This window comes from Ochotona curzoniae, unplaced genomic scaffold (genome assembly GCF_017591425.1).
Source record: "Ochotona curzoniae isolate NIBS_2020 unplaced genomic scaffold, NIBS_Ocur_1.0 contig_908, whole genome shotgun sequence".
Lineage (NCBI taxonomy): Eukaryota > Metazoa > Chordata > Mammalia > Lagomorpha > Ochotonidae > Ochotona > Ochotona curzoniae.
The window spans coordinates 19,205,001-19,224,170 of record NW_024466607.1 but is presented as its reverse complement, the minus strand read 5'-3'; the positions used below and the strand labels follow the sequence as shown (position 1 = coordinate 19,224,170).

At 47.1% G+C, this 19,170-nt stretch overlaps 2 protein-coding genes across 2 annotated transcripts in view; one reads left to right on the top strand and one right to left on the bottom strand.

The window, feature by feature from the left end:
* The window catches only part of CACNA2D3 (calcium voltage-gated channel auxiliary subunit alpha2delta 3), a 696,258-nt gene that overhangs the window by 90,961 nt on the left and 586,127 nt on the right, over positions 1–19,170 (bottom strand). The gene's annotated exons all lie outside the window — the stretch shown is intronic.
* LRTM1 (leucine rich repeats and transmembrane domains 1) overlaps positions 14,252–19,170 on the top strand; it is a 9,656-nt gene continuing 4,737 nt past the window's right edge. Inside the window, exons 1-2 of the mRNA XM_040994649.1 lie at positions 14,252–14,291; positions 16,818–17,414. Coding sequence (XP_040850583.1) covers positions 14,252–14,291; positions 16,818–17,414 — 637 coding nt within the window. The remainder of the gene's footprint in view (positions 14,292–16,817; positions 17,415–19,170) is intronic.

Sequence of the window (19,170 nt, the reverse complement as noted above, 5' to 3'; positions counted from 1 at the left end):
AAGACACTTCTAGATCAAAAGGAGAAGACACTTTCAAGTCCCAAGAGTCTAAAACACGCGCGGCACCATGAACAGAACAGGAGCTACAGAATCTCAGAACTTCAGGACTCCAGGGCTCAGCAGCATGACGCCGAAGCTTCCAGACTGGAGGCTGGAGACCCTGGTCATCGGAAGGATCCGGAAAGGGAATGTCACTAGACGTTTTAATCATAGTTTAAGCTAAGAGGAAATAAAGCATCACCTGCAAGTTTCTGCAGAAATATTAATTTCCAGCTCAGAATTTTATACGCAAAGGATCAGATGAAGGAGGAGAACAAACATTTTCAGAGTTTAAAGGACTGAAGCAATTTTATCTCTTTTCCTTCGAAAACTACTGGAAAAATGTATCAGCAATATAAGAACTTAAATCAGGAAAAACTAAGGCATGGGTTTAGATCCCAAGGAGGGGAAGATCCAGACCGTGCAAAGCATTTGTTCTGACACTGCAAAGGCAAACCAAGGCAGGACTGAAAACTGGCTCCATCTATAGCAAGCTGCTGTTGAAGCTTACAATTTGTGTGGCCTGTGAATGTTATTATAAGCATCCAAATGGCCCTCAGGAGGGGGAAAAAAAGAGGTTCTCCAGTCTTGGTAGGAGAAAGAGACATATGACCAGTAGCTGGCACAGGACACATCTGATAGGACACGTGTGTGTGGCGGGAGGATGAGTCGTAGAAGGAAAACTGGGGAAATCAAAGGACAAGAAACATTTCAATCCAGAGAAAGACTTCACAAGAAGAGGAAATACGCAGTGGCACACTATTGTTTTTTTTCTAAAGATTCATTTAATTTTCATCGGAAACTCAGACACTCAGAGACAAGGAGAGACTGAGAAGATGATTTTCCATCTGCTGATTCACTCCCCAAGTGGCTGCATCAGTCAAAGCTGTACTGATTCAAAGCCAAGAGCCAGGAGCTTCTTCCAGGTCTTCCACACAGGTGCAGTGTGGTCCCAAGGCTTTGGGCCGTCCTTGACTGCTTTCCCAGGCCACAAGCAGGGAGCTGGATGGGAAGCAGGGCCGCTAGGACGTGAACTAGTGCCCATACGGGATCCCAGCGTAAGTAAGGTGAGAACTTTAGCCACTAGGCTATTGTGCTGGGCCCAGTGGCACACTCACAGTAGGGGACAGGTGCAGAATATCTAAACTATGAGCAGTGTCTGATACATCTCTAAAGACACAAGGTGTGTTGACAGGACAGAGGCAGAAAAGGCTGATGCAAGAGAGCGCTGCCAACTAGACAAAGCAACAATATTTAAAATAACTCAAACATTACAGATTCCCTCGCAAGCTTCTTGAGCACCACTGAATCTTCTAAACTTTGTTCAGATACTATTCTGCTGGAAAGCCAAGTTGACAGAAATAGAAATTGAGGCATCGAGCGAGGCGGACTGCAGCACCAAACTCGGTAACCGCAGAAGGAAGTGTGCCGCCTCCTGGAGGCTGTAGCCGCTTGTGAGGGGTGGGCCAGGGAGCACAGGGAACTTGGCCGCCCCCCTCCAGGTGTCAGAGTCGGAATCATGGCGCTCTGCCTGCCCCTTCCTGGTTAGAAGGCCAACCTCAGCCGTGCCGTGACTCTCGGGGTGATGGCAAAGGTGGGATGGAAAGCCCCGACGTGGCGCACCTGTGCAGGGGTGAAGTTATTCTCCAGATGCCCCTCCGGCAGCCGCGACTGCTGGGCTCTGGCGAGTTAGCACTCAGCAAATCCTACTGGAAGTCTGTACATGACTGAGGACACGTTCTTTGTTGCAGGAAGGAAAGTGATCCCACGGATACCACCTGTGCTCCTTGCTGGATGGAACAGTTTCCACATAAATCAAGTCCATTTGCTGAAAGACAGCTGTCTTTGCCATTCCACTGGGCTCAAGTTGATCCCATGGTGAGCAGTTTCCATTTTTACTGCAGCCCAGACAGGTGCAAGCCGGGGCTATGGAAGTGTGGGGCAGGGAGAAGGCCAATCCGGACAGCCGCTGCCCTGGGTCCAAGGGACTCTCACCCTGGCCGTCTGTCCTCTCAAGGTCAGAGCGTCCATTAGAAGCCTCACCGAGAGAATCCTCCCAAGACCCCATTAGCAGAGAGAAATTATGACCTTAATAAAACGTAATCTTGTAACGTCCCACACACTGTTAAATATTATGGGTTATCTTCTCTGGTCACAAAAGACAATGAAAACAATATGGGGCGTGGTGTGGGGAGCAATGATAGATACTGGAAAACCCCAATGTCATCAAGACATTATTTACTGCTTGCCCACATAATCCCGGCATTATAAAACCAGTGAACAATGAATGGAGGAAGTGGGGGAAGGGTGCGGGGCTGGGGGGTGGGGTGGGGGGATAACAGACAAAACCGGAGCCTTGCTGCTCCATCCCTGAGCCAGTAAGGAGTTTGAAAATAATGTCCGTCAGAACCCATATGTTTTCTGCATGTGTAAGAACACTGACTTCATAACTGAGATTCTTTTTCATTTAATTCAGTCATATTAGATTATGGGGCTGATTACGATCATATCCACAAATCAGTATTTTAACAGAGTTTCCATGGAAACACTATATGCCCCTGTTTTTTAACTTTTTGGACAAGGCTTTGCCTGTTTAACAACTTGAACAAGTTTGACGAGGACAACATGTTTTGTTTAAGTTACATTAACTGGGGCCAATATTTCCTAATTGCATTACCAGGAGAAACATTTTGAGGCATTACTCGTACCATGGAAAACCTCCCCTGGTCCAGGGTTCCATTTGCTTTCATCACTGGAGAACAGGAAACATACGAAAATTGCCTTGTCTTATCAACTTTTAAATGTGTTAACTGGCTTTACATCTATGAAATAATCTCCCTTATTAAGTGACGAAGTTGGTCTTGTTAAGAGGCTCAGCATTCACGGTTATATCCCTTTAGTTCTCAAATACGCAAACATGAGAGATACACCTTGGGTTCTTTGGGCAAACTCATCCTGTCCAAACACAGGCTCTATTTTACCAATGGGTTTTGGAAAAATTCAAATGACTCCCCCCTTTCATCCCACGCCAAATAAAAGCCCACTCAACATCGAGCACGGGATAAACGCAAATGTGACGGGTAGCGACCGAGGATGCTTCATAAATTGATTCTGCCATCAATCTTTTGGGGCATTCACCCTGACCCAGGGACACTGCTAACAGTCAACAGCCTGCAGCAAGCTTTGCAAAAATGCTGTACTATGTAGGGATGTAGGGCAATGGAGGGATGCATATGATGCCAGCATCTACCCCGACGGCAGCGTAGGAAACACACAGCCTGAATACGATGTCTGCGTTTGCATGCCGGTAGAGCTCAATAAAATATCGATGATGAAGAGTTTCATTTGACAACATTAGACACTGTTGCAGTTTAGCTGGATCTGAATATATCCAAGTATACTATACCATAGGGAAGTTGAATATATTTTTTCAAAAGCATACACCCCCCTCTTCAGGATTGCCTGCAAAACCTTCCTTTCTGAAGGAGGAAAAGCAGAAAAGAGCCCCCGACTCCCAAGCTGCCTGCCTTATTTTTTAAATGATGCACACATCTCAAAAAGTTGCCTCATCTCTCAGCTCTTTGTCACCGGCACAGGGTGCTGGATGGAGACTGGGTGCTAACGTGGTGTATGTGTGATCCTGCTCCGAGAATGGAAGTTGCCCCTTTCGCACCCCCGACACACCACACACCCGGATGGCTGTGAGCTCAGCTCCTTCCTTTGCTTCTCTGGTCCCTCTTTCTGAGATGCTTATCTGCCCAGCTCTGACTCCCGGCATCTTTTCTCCCTGCAGCATGACCCGTTATTCCTCTGTGGGAAGGAGAGTCGCCGCTGCACTTCCTTCCTGGGCATGCTCTGTTGACAAGTCTGGATGCTGTCAAGCAGACATGGCCGAGGGGCTTTGTCTGTGTGGTTGTCCAAGCAATCGCCTGGGCACAGGGGCAGCAGGAGGTCCCCCAAAATGCCACGCTTCGCCTGCTACTGGTTTGCAGATCAAAGGGAATTCTCTCCTTCCTGCCCAGTGATGAAGACAGGGTGGGCCTGAGGGGGCAGCTTCTGAACTGGGAGCAGCCATGACAAATGTGTCCGAGATCTGACTGATAGCAACCGCTCTGGGGGGATGGACTGGATTAGTGCTAACTCTTTGCACAAAAAAAATACCTGGCTTCCTTCACTCCTGGACCCCAAACGCTCTCTCCAACCCGTGGCTACAGCAGACAGAGAACAGCTCTCGTCATCTTATAATTCCAGGTCCCAAAGGCAGCACACAGAACAGGCCTACAAGGGTGGGTGGGTTATTTCCAACAGGGCTGTTTTGTCTGAGCTACATTTTCTTCCTGGGTGTTGTTATGCTTTTCCCCAGGTGAACGGGGAGGGACCAAGCAGAAGCAGATGAAAGAGCCAATAGTCGCAATGCTTTGAAATCAGACCAACAGAGGAGGATTCACTCCCCAACTCCTGCATAAACGCATGGGGACCTTGGGGAGTGCTCGCAGCCTTCTCAGGTGCCAGCGTATTCTTCCATGAGATGGAAGAGAGAACCATTCCTTCCCTTGAAATGGGGAGGCCTGACAGATCGCCTCTCAGCAGAGAACCCCGAGCCTGAGAGCTCAGTACGAGACATGCTGGTCAATCCTGAGAATTTAGGGATGTCCTGTGGATTGGATTTCTAAATAGGGAAGGAACGAAACCAATAATGTTCCATCTGTGCAAACAGGGAGTGAATTTGATGGCTGCCTCTTGATGTCTGTTCTCTGTATGGCATTTGTACCCCTTCAGATAGGCTGTCTCTGCACTGTTACTTCATTTTCCTGGGCCAGGCCCCATGGGAGAGCCCCAGTAAGAAAGAATACATGGGGCTCACTAACTGTCCCCTCACAGCAAACCCTTGGCAATCACAGGAACTGCCCTTATACCCCTATCTAAAACCAAACCACGAATGTCCATGTCATCTCTTGGCTGTTCTGGAATCATTTTCCACGCGTGTCATGGACTTCCCCAGACAATCGAACAGACTACAACTTCTTTTGTTTACAACATGCTCTAAAATGTTCTTACCTGAGCATCGCCTCTCCCCCTTAAAAAAAAGTGCAAAAGTAGCATGATTTCCATCATGGTAGAAAAATGATATGCCCGCGAAGGCAAGGAGAAGATACCAAATCCACACTTGATGGAAACACTGGGAGTGGGCATCTGGCTGAGCCATGAGAGAGGGCCACATGCCACCCTGCAGTGGCGGGGCTCGACTCCAGGCACTGTCTGCTGACTCCAGCTTCCTGCCAATGCAGACCCTGGAGGTAAGGGTGATGGCTCGAGTGTTTGGGTCCCTGACAACCATGTGGAAGATCTGGGTGGAGTTTCTTACACCCAGTTTCAGCCTCGGCTGGATCACAGCAAGCATTTCAGGCAATCAATGATGAGTTTTCTCTTTACTGGTCTATTTGTTTGTGTGTCTGACTCTCAAATAAGAATTTTTTTTTAAATGTGTAAAATGTTGGAGGTTAGATGGGCTTGCACGTTATCTTCCTAGGGCATGATTTGACTTATTTTATAAAAATTAAAAAACAAAAACCCTTGGGCCCGGTGCAGTGGCCTAGTAGCTAAAGTCCTCGCCTTGTAGCGCACCGGGATCCCATCTGGGCTCCAGTTTGTGTCCTGGCAGCTCCACTTCCCATCTAGCTCCCTGCTTGTGGCCTGGGAAAGCAGTCGAGGATGGTCCAAAGGCTTGGGACCCTGTACCCGCGTGGGATACCCGGAAGAAGTTCCTGGCTCCTGGCTTCAGATTGGTGCAGCACCGGCCATTGTGCTCACTTGGGGAGTTAATCATCGGACGGAAGATCTTCCTCTCTGTCTCTCCTCCTCCCTGTATATCTGACTTTGTAATAAAAATAATCTTTAAAAAACAACCTCAAGAATGCTTGAAAGTTCATAGAAAACGTATATTAATGCCACTTTTTTTCCACATATTTTTTGAAGCCATCCTCTGTGGCACTGCGATTTGTAATGTAGATTTCAGGGACATCTAGGTTAGTCAGATGTGGAGAGGGGTGGGCTCTAATTCAGGAACAGTAACCAGGCTTGTGTCAGCACAATGCCTGTGGCTACCTAGCAGTGCCTGCCTTCCCCCAGGCCTGGGTAGGACCTGAGGCCATGGCTAGCGCCAAGGGGCTGCCACATCAGGTGGCCATGGGCTCACAAAGCAGGTGGTGGTGGGAGACAAACATTTCTGTGCTACCCCTGGCCTGCTGGGGCTTGCACCCACCTTACTGACATGCATAAGAACTCACGGGAAGGAAGGTTCTCTTCCACCAGGGCAGCTCTGGGTCCCAGCACAGCTTGTTCTTTTACACTACCTTGGCTGAAGGCATTTGGATGGTGTGGAGGGAAACTGCTGTTTTTCTGTCCCTTGGGCGCATGCTTCGTAGATTCCCGTCATTGCGAACAACATAAAAGCTTGGGATTTGGCATGTAGGAACCATGCCCCCTTTCCCTCTACTCCATGCCATGTAACAAGCACCATGCGGGTAAATCTCTTTAATTAGGGCGAGGTGATGGAGCTGCTGACAGATGCCACTGTGGATGTGTGACACATCCCCATCTACATTAGCAGGCACTCTGCACGGCTCAAGTCCTGACCCAGCATCAGGCAGTGGCATTCACAAAGTGCTGTACGGGTGTAACACAAGCTTAATAATGAAATTTTAGATTGGAGGAGGAACTCAACAAGCAGCTTCTTCACCTTCTGTCTGTACTAGCTAGTCCACGCTCTCCCCTCACCCCCTGTGCTCTAAGCCTACTGGCCTTTCAGTAGCCCCAAGGGCCCACTGCCATGTCCCAGGCCTCTCAGCCTGACCAACCCCCCTGTCATTGGCTAGAATGGCTCAGTCCCTCCCCCTCCCTGAAACCAATTCTGTGCATGTTAACCTGGTTCTAACATTCGTAGGAATGCTTTCCCCAGTTCCAAGTCCAATTCTCTCATTTTAGAGTGTATCTGAAAGGCAGAATGACAGTGATAGAGGGTGAGATAAGCATTTTGCATCCATGGATCCACTCCCCACCAGCCCACAAGCTGCCAGGGCCAAGCCTGGGTAAAGTCACGAGTTAGCAACTCCATCTTTGGCAGGGACCTAAGCACCTGAGCCGCACCACCTCCTGTTTTCCAAGAACATCAGAAGCAAGCTGGAGGCAGGATTCTATCCCAAGCACCTGAATACAGGATGCGAGTGCCCTAAGCAGTGTCTTCACCAAATGTATCACCATATCTAGCATGGCCAGTTCTCTTACAGTACCACCAATAGTTTAGCAGGTGAGGTACATTCAACACATGCCCAGTAAGATATAATACAAGGAGCTTAGAATGAGAGCCTAATGCATGCATCTAAGGGTTATATAAAGATGTTGAAAGCCCCTCAAAAGTAGAAAAGCAGTAGGCTTCAGGAACACGTTCATGGGCAGATCAAACCCTCTTAGGGGTTCAGCACACACAGCAGCATCAACCGCACTTCCAAACGCCTGTGTGGTAAGAGCAACTCGAGGCCACAGATACTTATAAACATCAGCTGTAGCAGCAAGAGCAAGTACATGAGTTTATTTTCTCTTAGGCTCTCATCAGAATCACAAATGAAATGTTGACAACAAATGAAGGAGCCCGCAAGTTGAACGCAAATGTTTCTACTCCTATCTGCCTCCAAACTCTGACAGTCAAGCTTTACGATGAAAGAGCTGCACAGCCCTTGGGGAGATGATTCCATGCTTTCTTTAATTATGCAAAGATGCGGGGAAAAAGGCCTCCCAGCAACCCAGGAGAGGCTGGAGGAGAGCTTCGAGAAAAGAGCAGCATAAGCACATAGTAGGCGGCCCGATACGAATTAACCCTGGATTAAATGAAAGGGGAAGAATATCGCTACTGCATCAGAGTGGGAAGTCTGAGGCTGCTTCAAAGGCCAGGCAGGACATCTATTTGGCTGACATCCCCCCACACGAAGTTGCCATCTCATGACTCATGATGCAACCACCAGCTTTCCTTTGTTTGTGGAGCGAGTTTGATAATAAGCAGAGATAGGCAGAACAGAAATTCACTGAGCCTGCAACTGATTCTAGGCAAACAAACACACACACACACACACACACTACACATTTTATGATCTAAAAAGATGGTGAACCGTCACGCAAGCCAAATGTTCCTTTGCGTTGACTTGATTTTGCAAGTAAACATAGCATCTGTGAGTACTTAATGACATATACAGGTGCAATTATTGAGAAGATACCAACTAATGTATATTGTGCTGTGCAAAAAGATGTTTTCCTAAGATTCTAAATAAACAAACAAAAGTAACCCTCCCCACAAATCTGCAAGTGAGGTTCCTTTTAGCACTGCTGAGACTGAAGATGAGAGAGATCAGATAACTCATCTAAGGCCACACATCCAGTATATTCTGGAGGCAGCACTGAGCCTGGATGGCTTCAGCCCAGCTTTCATGTCTTTAACCAGGGACACTGTTGTAAAAGGAAACGATCAAACAGATAACCCTAGAAGAGCAAAACAGATTCCTAAACTTCTGGATATTTAATTGCCATGTTCCCAGGCAAAAAATCTTGCCGGAGACAACTGTGAGTTTCAGAACATTTTCAAGCTATGTGCATCAAAAGGGCTAACAGAGAAAGCTTTGAGTGGGAGAAGTTAAACACAGACTCACTATAGCAGGATAACGTAGATACACAAAGTTATAACCTAAAAGTACAAAACACTCTACAATCTATCACAGTCTGGACTATCAGGTTAGAACAAAAGTACAAAAAAAGCCAACAAAAATCCACTAAGATGGATTGTACCAAACACTCATTTCATGTGTAACATGAGTAAACAATCAAACACGAACATGAATTTGATTCAAATTTATATTCCTGGGGCAGGGACAAAAGTAGCCAATCAAAAAGATCTCAGCAAGACCACCTGTCAGTGTGAAGCCTTCGCCAAGCATCCTAAGCTGCTATGTCGTTTGATTTTTTGTTTCTTTCATGAGCTTCATGTCAACCAGCATCTGTTTACCCCACCAGCCACAATGAGCTCACTAATTATCTTTAATCATACTTATCTTAAATGCATCTTTATCTTCAACATACATCTTGTGTGCAGGAAAAGTGCTGGGGAGGCCATCACCGGGAAGATAGAGAAAATACAGACTTTGCATTGCGCTAACTCTGACAATGCAAAAACCTCACACGCCTGGCTCCCACACGCATCCAGTGGGGCCTCTGCTGCCATCTGAAGTTCCCCGCATGACTTCAGAACCTCAGTTCCTTGAGAGGGTAACAATGTCAGTGAAGTCCTAGCTTGCTTAAACCAAATCAGGGAGTCTTCATAGGGGTAGCAAGTTCAATGTGCTGAGATCTGCTCAAAAGTACACTATATTTAGGTGAGCTTCCTGCTTGAGGCACACCCTAGGAGCAGGAGGGGATGGTTCAGCAGGCTGGGTCGCCAACTTCCAAGAAAAAACAAACAAACAAACAAACAAAAACTAGGTTCCTAGTTCTTGAATATGGCCTGCGCTGGTCTAGGCTGTGGCAGGCACTTGAGGGAGTGGATCTGTGGATAAGGATTCTTAAAAACCTAAGTGTATACAGCTACACATTCCCTGATTTTTTTCTCTTAAATGGAAAGATTTATTTGAAAGGCCCCATGAAAGAGAGAGGAAGAGAGACAGAAAGAAAGAGAGAGAGAGAGAGAGAGAGATCCATCTTGCTGACTCAGTTGCCAGGGCAGTGCTGGCTAACGCCAGAAGCTTGGAGCTTCTTTGGGGTCTTTCACATGGCTGCAGCAGCCCACACACTTGGACAATCTTTTTCTGCTTTTCCAGGTGTGTTAGCAGGGAGCAGGACAGAAGTAAAGAAGCAGAGAGTTGAGCTGCTACCCATATGGGATGCCAGCACTGCAGGCACAGGCTTAACCTGATACGCCATAGCTCCACACTCCCCTCCTTTCTCTTTATTTCTCTCTGTCTCTCTCTCGCTCTCTCTCTGTCTCTAATTCACTTATTGAAAGGCAGAGATGAACTAAGAGATGGAACAATCTCCCACCTGTTGATTCACTTTTCAAATAGCTGCAATAGCCAGCTGGGGGCCCACCTGAAACTTGGGAGACAAGGGAGTTTCCACCTCTAAGTGAGAAAATGCAAACCAAATGCAGAGGCGGGGTGTACTAGTGATCTACGGCATGGTACCTCTTCTTCCAAAGCCCTCAGCTCAACTTCAGTTCTCAGCCTGCTTTGCTGACATGATTCCTGCAGGAAACATCCCAACACAGCCTGAGGTTTTGTCACATGCTGGGACCCGCTGGCAGAAAAGGACAGATGCTACCTTTGTGGCTAATCCTCTTGGAGGGTGGGGAGGCAGGCTGCAGGCTTGCTATATTTACACATCCAGCTCAGCTAGTCGCCACAGGATAAGCCGTCTTGAATATTCTAATAAATGAAAGGCGCCTCGACTTACTGTGGAACATGAGTCAACTCTTCTCCTTGGCGACTTTTTAATTACAGACCTAACACACGTTTGCCGTAGCAAGCGGAATACGCGGCAGCGTAAGTGGAGAAAGTTAACCATCTTCCCTTCTCCTTAAAATGCTACCTGTCCCCCATCCAAGTACTTAGTAATAACAGGTTAGTAACTTGCCTTCCTCCATACATTTCAACCTTAGATCAAACCCATGTCCAGGTATAGAATTAATTTGTCTACCTTTAGTTTTTTTTTTCCACATAAAAGCAACACATACAATACATAATCCTCCTTAACTTGCTTTGTTTAATTGAACAGTTTCTGAGGACTATTTTTCGAAAATTCATTCCTTGCACATTACTGTGTTAATAAGAGGGTTACTAAATGCCAGATTTCAAGATATCATCAGTTTGAGCAGATAATGCTTGCCAATATTTTTTGAAGGCAGGTTAGAGGTTAAAAAGACCAGTTTATGCTAGAAAACATTCTGACTTAAAGTGGATAAAAGAGTATGTTGTAAAAGCTTACGAAATTCTCAATCTGTGCGATGACAATCACGGCATTACTCCCGAGGTGTGTCTGTTTCACATGTAGATGCTGGTGCCAGAAGCCCCTCGCAGTGTAGGTCTCCCTCCGCAGGGAGCGGCTTAGGCCTAGGGCTGGCACTCAGGGTCTCCCCTGGGCTGCCCCGCTGCACAGAGCCCCCTTTCCACCTCTCCGGTCTGGCTCCTCCAGGGCGGAAGCAAAGGAGAGGCAGGCGGTGCAGCTGCGAGAAATAGCCTGTTGATCACACGCCCTCCCGTTGTTCTTGTGCTGAGGTCAGGTGGAAGAACTCAAGCAGCCTCTGCCTCCATAGCCCTACAACCTGTCGGGGAGCCCTTCACTGCTCACACGTGCAGCCCATCTTTAACCACCAGTTAGAGTCAGCAGGAGCAAGATGGAGTCGAAGAACCTGTGAGGCAATGACCAGCCGTTCCCAGGAATCCCTCCTCTATCAGGGTTCTCCAAGGGTTGTTGGTGTGTTGGAATTAGAGATGGGACACACATTTTAGAGCCTATATAGCAGATTCCTCAGACCGATACTCTGCACTGAACAAATAACACTCCATTCTCCCTGTTCCTTAGGAAGCATTAGCAACAAACACACAGGAAGCCCACACTCAGAGAACCTATGATTTGCCAAGCACCACTCAGCATTAGGGTTTAAACAACAGGCACGTGTGATGGTTCACGTACACATCCTGACTGTCTGAAGGGCTCTCTGTTTGCAGGTGTCCTGAGTTCCTACAATCAACGGTGGGGGGTCAATAAATTAATCTTTTCTGAATTCAAAAGACATGGTCACCTGAGCGGGGTCCTGCAGGGAAAACAAAATAGCTCAGCTCTCAAATTCTCTGCACAAGTCCTTCTGGAGTTGGTAAGAACAGTACCTCTCACACCCACTCAGTCGCTGTGTTCAGAGTGACATGACTTTGAACATACGAGAGGGCCACCAAAGAACATCCTATCTAACCCCTTCCTTTTCATGATAAGGAGCCAAATAGTGGATATGTCTGGCTGGTGGGGAGAGTTGGGATTTGGATATGGATGGTAGGTGGGAGAGAGTGAAGCAGTGACAGCAATGGCTAGTTAGGGCAGAGGAGACTTGCACAAGAGGCAAGAGCTGATTGGTCTGTCACTTATTTCGTGAGTAAATTTTTATTAAAACACAGGCACACCCATTCATTTATCTATTGTCACTGGTTTCCCAAGATGTAGCAGCACCGCAACAGAAATTGTCTGGCCATCAGTGAATAATACTAACCACTTGGCCCTACAAAACAATATTTTCTGATGCTTGGGGAAGACAGAGGCCTCCTGGCATTGAAAGGAAGTATTTGGTTCACACGCATTGGTTATGTTACGATGAATCCGTGCTTGAACACTACATGTGTGCCACTGATAGGAATTACTGAGAAACAGTTTCTAGTAAATTCTGTGCACATGGAAATAGGAAGGAAGGACGAAAGCCTTAAGCTTTTAAAAGTTTAAGTGGCTCTTTGACACCTGACCTCCATCTACACCTGCCTTTCCCCCATCACGTCTGTGACACTCAAAAGATGGTGGCGAGAATAACAGCAGCAGACTTTCAGGAAGGAGCAGGATGAATACGCTGGGTTCTGTGAGGTGGGAAGGGATACAGCTAAAGGAGGAAGGGGTCCTCAAAGGACAGGCTGCTGAAAATTGACAACATCTGAGTCTGTAAGTTCTGGCATTAGAATTATTCTGACTGGCAACATCTTTGTCCTGATGGTCAAGATCGGCCCTCCGAATGCCAGGAGCATGGGCGTCTGGGAAGTTATTCCATGGGTGGCCACAAGCATCTCTCAAGAGACACTGAGCCATGATCTCTATTGTTTAATTTAGTCCTGAGCACAATCTTGTGAAGGGGGAACTACTATCATGTCCATGTTAGAGATAAGGTTTCACGTGGCCAGTCGCCTGTTCCAAGACATGGAGCTGGTGGTTGATGGAGCTGGAATTCCATGAGACCCAGGTGAATGCGAAGGCCACACTCAGCGGCTCCAGGATTTGGGCTGAGACCTAGTTTCTATTTCGTACTGCCTCCATCAAAGCAAGGAAGTCACCCTACAACGTGGCTGCCGTGGGTACGCAGAGCACCTTGGCTTGTTGTACAAGGGTGGCTAAGGGCATTGGAATGCCAGCTCTGCCAATGGTAAGGGATTTGCACATTTGCAGAAGCAGTTCCAAACCCTGGTGGGAAAGTTCCCAACAGATTTGATTAGAGTCACAGTTCACTGATGCCTGATGCTCGCTGGGGAAGGCTTCATTGTCTGGTCTGTGAAAAATGAGGGACAGGCTGAACCTCAGCATCAGGAAAACAGTGAAAGATGGAGAAACATTTCCAAAGTCACGCTCGCCGAGAGGTCAGTTCAACAGGGCCAGGATGGGGTGGGGTGGGCTGGGGCATAGGGAGTGAGCAGCTGAGAAGTATTTGTGGCACCAGGGAGAAGAGGTTGCAATGTCCACTCAAAGAAACCATGGCTATGAATTGCAGGGCATCAAGACCCTGTCAACAACGCTAATCCCCACGGATGTTGGCTGAATAAGCCTTCGATGACCGAAGCAGCGCGCTGTGCAAACCATGTCAGCTTCCAGCAGGCCAATTTGTCCTCATATTACACACTCTGCTGGCTCTGTTGCTAGACCCCCGGGCTGGGGATTCGTGTCGAACTCCCCGCCACCCCCCCCCCACCCCGAGGTGCATGGTTAATAAGTCAACAGAATTCAGGAGCCACGACCGGATTAAGAAAGCCGTTTTATTTTGGTGCCCTGGACTTCAAGCAGATTAAATAATCAAAAAGCCTGAGCCATCGGGGTCATGTTTGAATGCTACAGCTGTTCACGGCGGTTTGACAAACACCCTTTATGTGTTTCGGTGGCTGAATGGGAAAGGCAGGGATGATTTTGGGGAGGCCAAGACTCTAAGAAAGAAGAAGGGGGCACCATCTAAAGATCCTCTTATGGAAATCGAGCCCAGCCAGATGGAGACAAGGGGCAAGGCTGCTTAAATAAGCGGTCTCCTGAAAGACACAACTGTTGGCTGCTCCGGAGAAAAAGCGCAAGCTGGATTCGGGGGGAAAAAACGAATCAAAGACAGGCTCTCCGAGTTTGCCATGTCCTGTGTTTGCTCATCTGCAGATTAATCAGGGCGGCCTGCATGATCAGCGCGGACATCTGTGGAGACTCAGCCATGAAAGGTGAGAAGTTCTCTAAAAGAGGACCCTAAGGTCCCCCCACAAAGGTGCTTGTGGGAAATCCATTGTCGGGTAGCTTTTCTTAAAGACTGGACAGATGTGGATTTATGATGGGTGCACAGGCAGAGGTTAAAGATAAAGGTATGTAGTTATGACAGGTGTATAGAGTGGCACAACATGGATTATTTCATAAAAAAGGCAGTGCCTGGCATTGAAATTCATGTACTATTTTCTTTGAGGCCAGGGTGGAATCAGGGAGGGAGGGAGGGAGAGAAGTAAGGAAGGAAGGAAAGAAGAAAGGAAAGAAGGAAAGAAAGAAGGAAGAAAGAGAAAGGAAGGAAGGAAGGAAGGAAGAAAGAAAGAAAGAAAGAAAGAAAGAAAGAAAGAAAGAAAGAAAGAAAGAAACAAACAAACAAACAAACATACACACTGATCCCAGAAAGACAAGCCTTTCGTGAGTAGATGCATGGGTCCGGGGGAAAGCATGTTAAAGGAACAGTTTCCTACAAATATGGAAGGTTCCAGGCTGGCAGGAAAAGTGAGGGGTGTCCATTTTGGGGAAGGAAAATGTGCATAGCCTTAGAAGGAGCCATTTGGATTCTCACCCAAACGGCAAAGACCACAACAAGGGGTTTGCTCTTTTATGCGTTGAAAGGGGAGGGGAGCGGATGTTCTGCATTCCTTGACCTCAAACTGAGCACCAGCTCCTTCAGAAGCCTCCCTCAACATCTCCTCCATCGCCCTAGAACATGGCCAGCCGGCAGGAGAAGACCCGGGGAACTAAGGCCAACAGGCTCAGTGCCTTTGAAGGCCACGTCACATAACCTCTAATGAAGCCAAAAACAAGCCACCTATCCACCCCAGGCAGAGATAACTTTCACGGCAGCAGATAACTTTGTGGAGATCTGAACATTATTGTGTGGCCTTGTGAATTCCTCTACCGATTCACACAAGGCCCTAGACAGCTGTTTGCCATCTTTTGAAATCCCGGTCTCAGGGACATAAGGAGTGGACATGGTAACTTTGGAGAATAATCTCACAGTGTATCTATAAAATGTAAACTCACCACTCACCCTCCTCTCTGGGCTCCAAAAGGGTTGAGTCCAGAGCCCTCTGCATAACCACCGGTGCAGTAGGATTTGTGATGGGAAAAATCCTCCTCAGCTCAAATCTTCTCGGGACAGAGAGAGTATAAATGTTAACTATAATGTGGTCTGACCATGGAAAACTCCCCTAGCAGCTAAAACAAACGAATCCACTTTTTAGGTATCCATGCAGATGGATAAGTTGTGAGTGAATAAAACAAACTGCAGCGTGATACGTGCTATTGATGATATTCACACTGATGGTTAGAGAGGGGATGTGATAGGCAGTAGTGGGGCACAGCAGGGGAGTACTCCCCAGGAAGACTGTCAAAGCTGCACATTATGGCCACATCAGTTACTCAGGCAGGGATTCAGCTTCTCCATGCCTCGGCATCTTCACATTTAAATGACAATGATAACAGAACCAAATTTCTCAAGCAGATTCCAATCCTAAGAGAAGAAGGAATTGATCGATATCAGGCACAGAGTGTGTCGCTAAGCTCCAAACGTGTGCACTCCAATGACTTGCTATTGCTGCTGTTGTTAATAATGTACAACACGTCTGGAGAGAGACATAAATATTGGTGGCAGAGTCATGCTGGAAAATAAGACACGGTCACTAATTGAGGGAGCTGCACTGCCTTGGTCACTGCTTTGAGTGAAAAGAAAAATGAGGAAGAAAGTAGAACCCACAAACAAGCAGCAGGAATATCATGGGAACAGGACTGTTTCATGTATGACTCCTGATGGTTTTTGTATTTTGGAAAGCTCCTGCCCTAAAAAGGACTAGAAATTGTCATTTATGGAAAATGGTCACTGAGGGAATTACACCTGCAGAGATGGACATGCTTAGAGCTGCCCTGCTCAGTATAACAACTGTCAGCCACATGGAGCCACTTCAAGTTTCCCAAGTTGTGGACAAACCAAAACTTCGCTTACTTGGTTGCCACAGTTGCATGTCAGGAACTCACTAGCCACACGTGGCTACTTACTACCCTATTGGACAGCACATGCATTCCTTTCTTGCAGAAAGTGCTTTTGGACAGCACTGCTCTAACGCATACTTTTCAGGAGTCAGAATACCCGAAGTTCTCTATCTTAGACACGTCTGGCCGTAAATAAATCTGCTGCATTCTACAAAAGGCATATGCTCTCTCCACAAAGATTTCTTCCACTGTTCTATTCCCCATCCTTAAGTTTTCCATCCTCTGATTACTGAGGCACTAGGAAAAGATCTCTTCTGAAGCTTCCACGAAGCATTCACATGAAGTGTATAACAGCCCAGCCCAACTCCAACAAAGACAGTAAGAGCTACAACCTCTTCCAGCACATACATGGTGCCACCTGTCTCCCATGTCACATTAGCTATGAATACAAAAGGGGAGAAAAAACACTGACCCATTCCTTACACACTGGTTCCAATGCCACTTTCTGTCTGTTCTAGGTGAACTGCTCCTGCTTTCAAGTATGATTTTCCTGCTCCAGGGGGCACGTGGCTGCCCGGAGAACTGCCACTGTCACTCATCTTCCAGTTTTGTGGACTGCAGCCAACAGGGTTTGGCAGAAATCCCTACTGATCTGCCTGCTACGACACTATGGTTGAACTTACAAGATAACCAGATACACCAGATCCCTGCTTTCGCATTTCAGTCAGTGCCCCAGCTCACGACCTTAAACTTGGCCAACAATTCCCTCTCACATCTGTCCCCTGCGGCTTTCCAGGGCCTTCCGCACTTGCAGGTTTTAAACCTAACTCAGAACTCCCTGTTCTCCCTGGACAACACAATTTTCCATTCTCTCCCTGAGCTGAGGGAGCTTGATTTGTCATCAAACTCCATAAGCCACCTTCCCACAAGCCTGAGTGAGACTTGGGAGAATTTAACTGTGTTCGCAGTACAACACAACCGGCTTCAGCATCTGGATCGGGCACTCCTAGAGTCCATGCCCAGCGTGAAGCTTTTGTATCTCAAAGACAATCTCTGGAAATGCAATTGCCACTTGCTCAGGCTGAAGCTCTGGCTGGAGAAGTTTATCTATAAAGGTCAGTCATGTTTCTTTGGAAAACTCCTTCTGTGTCTCACTAGTCTAGGATGGACCTCATCTGTCCTCTGCGTTAGAAAATGGTGGAGGAGTGTGCAAGGTACTGAGTTGAGGTTTGTCACACTGAATCTCATGATACAGGAAAAGGGCTACGTGAACCACTACAGGTGCTTGAATTTATCTGCTAATACAAGGCATGCAGGTCCTTTTCCGCATGATAGCTAATACAACACAGAGTTATCTAAGAAGGAGGAAGGCCAATCACCACCCACCCGGGAAAACTGCTCAACCTCTGAGCAATACCAAGCTCTGATTTCCAAGTGTGATCTTACTCCTACCCATTTGACAGCTGCAACTCTCCCCTACTGCTAGCCTTTCTGTATTGGCAAATTCCACTATTACAGAAATTGGGTGCTGTGAGGCCTCTTTCTGAAGTTACCACTTTAACGAAATGCCAAAAGCAAATTGAGAGATCTAGAATATTAAAGAGGAGGGACTCTGGAAATCATTTAGGCATTAGTGAGCCACAGCCCAAGAGTCAAATTTAGCCCCATTCTTGCTTCTGTAAATACAGTTTTATTGGAACTCAACCATGCCTATTCATTACGTGATGAGCACTACTTCATATCTTAAGGGAGAGTTGAGAAACTGCAGTGATATTTACAGATATTGATTAGCTGGCACCTTAAAGTCTATCCACTCCTGTTATCAGCAGGAAACAGAGCCAGAGAGGTCCAGTGACTTGCCCAAGATCACAGAGTAGAAGCAGATGAGCATGAATGCCTGGCTTCGTCTTGGCCCTGCATTCTTTCCCCTGCCCTCCTGTGCTTCCCCCATCCATCGTCTCATCATCATTCGTCCACTGCTGTTCTTCAGTGACTTTTATGTGCCAGGCACTGAGAAAGAGGCAGGCAGTAAACAACAGAATCCTTACCATCGCTGGAAAGTTCCCATTCTGATAGTAGAGAGCTCTTGGATAAAATATTACATAAGATATAGGTCCCCCTAGCAGTTAGTGCTAAGTTGGTGAGGTGGGAGAAATGATTATGGGGTCAACCTCTCCAACGGGTGACCTAAGTGTGCAGACCTAAACAAGGAGGAGGAAGAGCCAGGAGACAACTGAGGGGGGGGGGGGAAAGGTGCAGAAGCCACTGAGGGAGGAGGCAGGCTAGGCTCAACTCAGAGAGCAAAGGAGAGAGTTACAACAGCAGAAGGCAGTGAGACGGTGGATGGTGGTCACACAGCAAGGTGTATGATAGGCAGGGATTTGGGGACTTTTTCAAGAGATGGAAAGTTTTTGAAGAGTTGTAGCCAGGGGGAACACTACTATCTGATTATCATTTAAAAGTCCACACCAGTGACTCTTAGGAGAGTAGACGAAAAGCTTCAGTAGAAATGGCCAAGGGAGAAGCTGATCTTATTATATTAGTGAAAGAAGAGATAATGATGATGATGGTCTAAATTAGGACGTCGAGACGTGATCAACTTTGGGAAATGTTTAGAACATTCAATTGAGAAACACTATTGATGAGCAGCAGATGTTTGGCGTAAGGGTCAAAATAGTATATGGGAAATGGGCAGCCCCTATCAGAATGCCTGGGTTTGGGCCCTGACTGTACTTCCAATTCCAGTTTCCAGCTCATGTGCTCTCTGGGACCCAGTGATGTTCACGTAGTTGCATCTCTAACACCCAGGTGGGAGACAGAGTCTAAATTCCCAGCTTCTGGCTGGGACCTGACCTAGTCCTAGTTAATGTG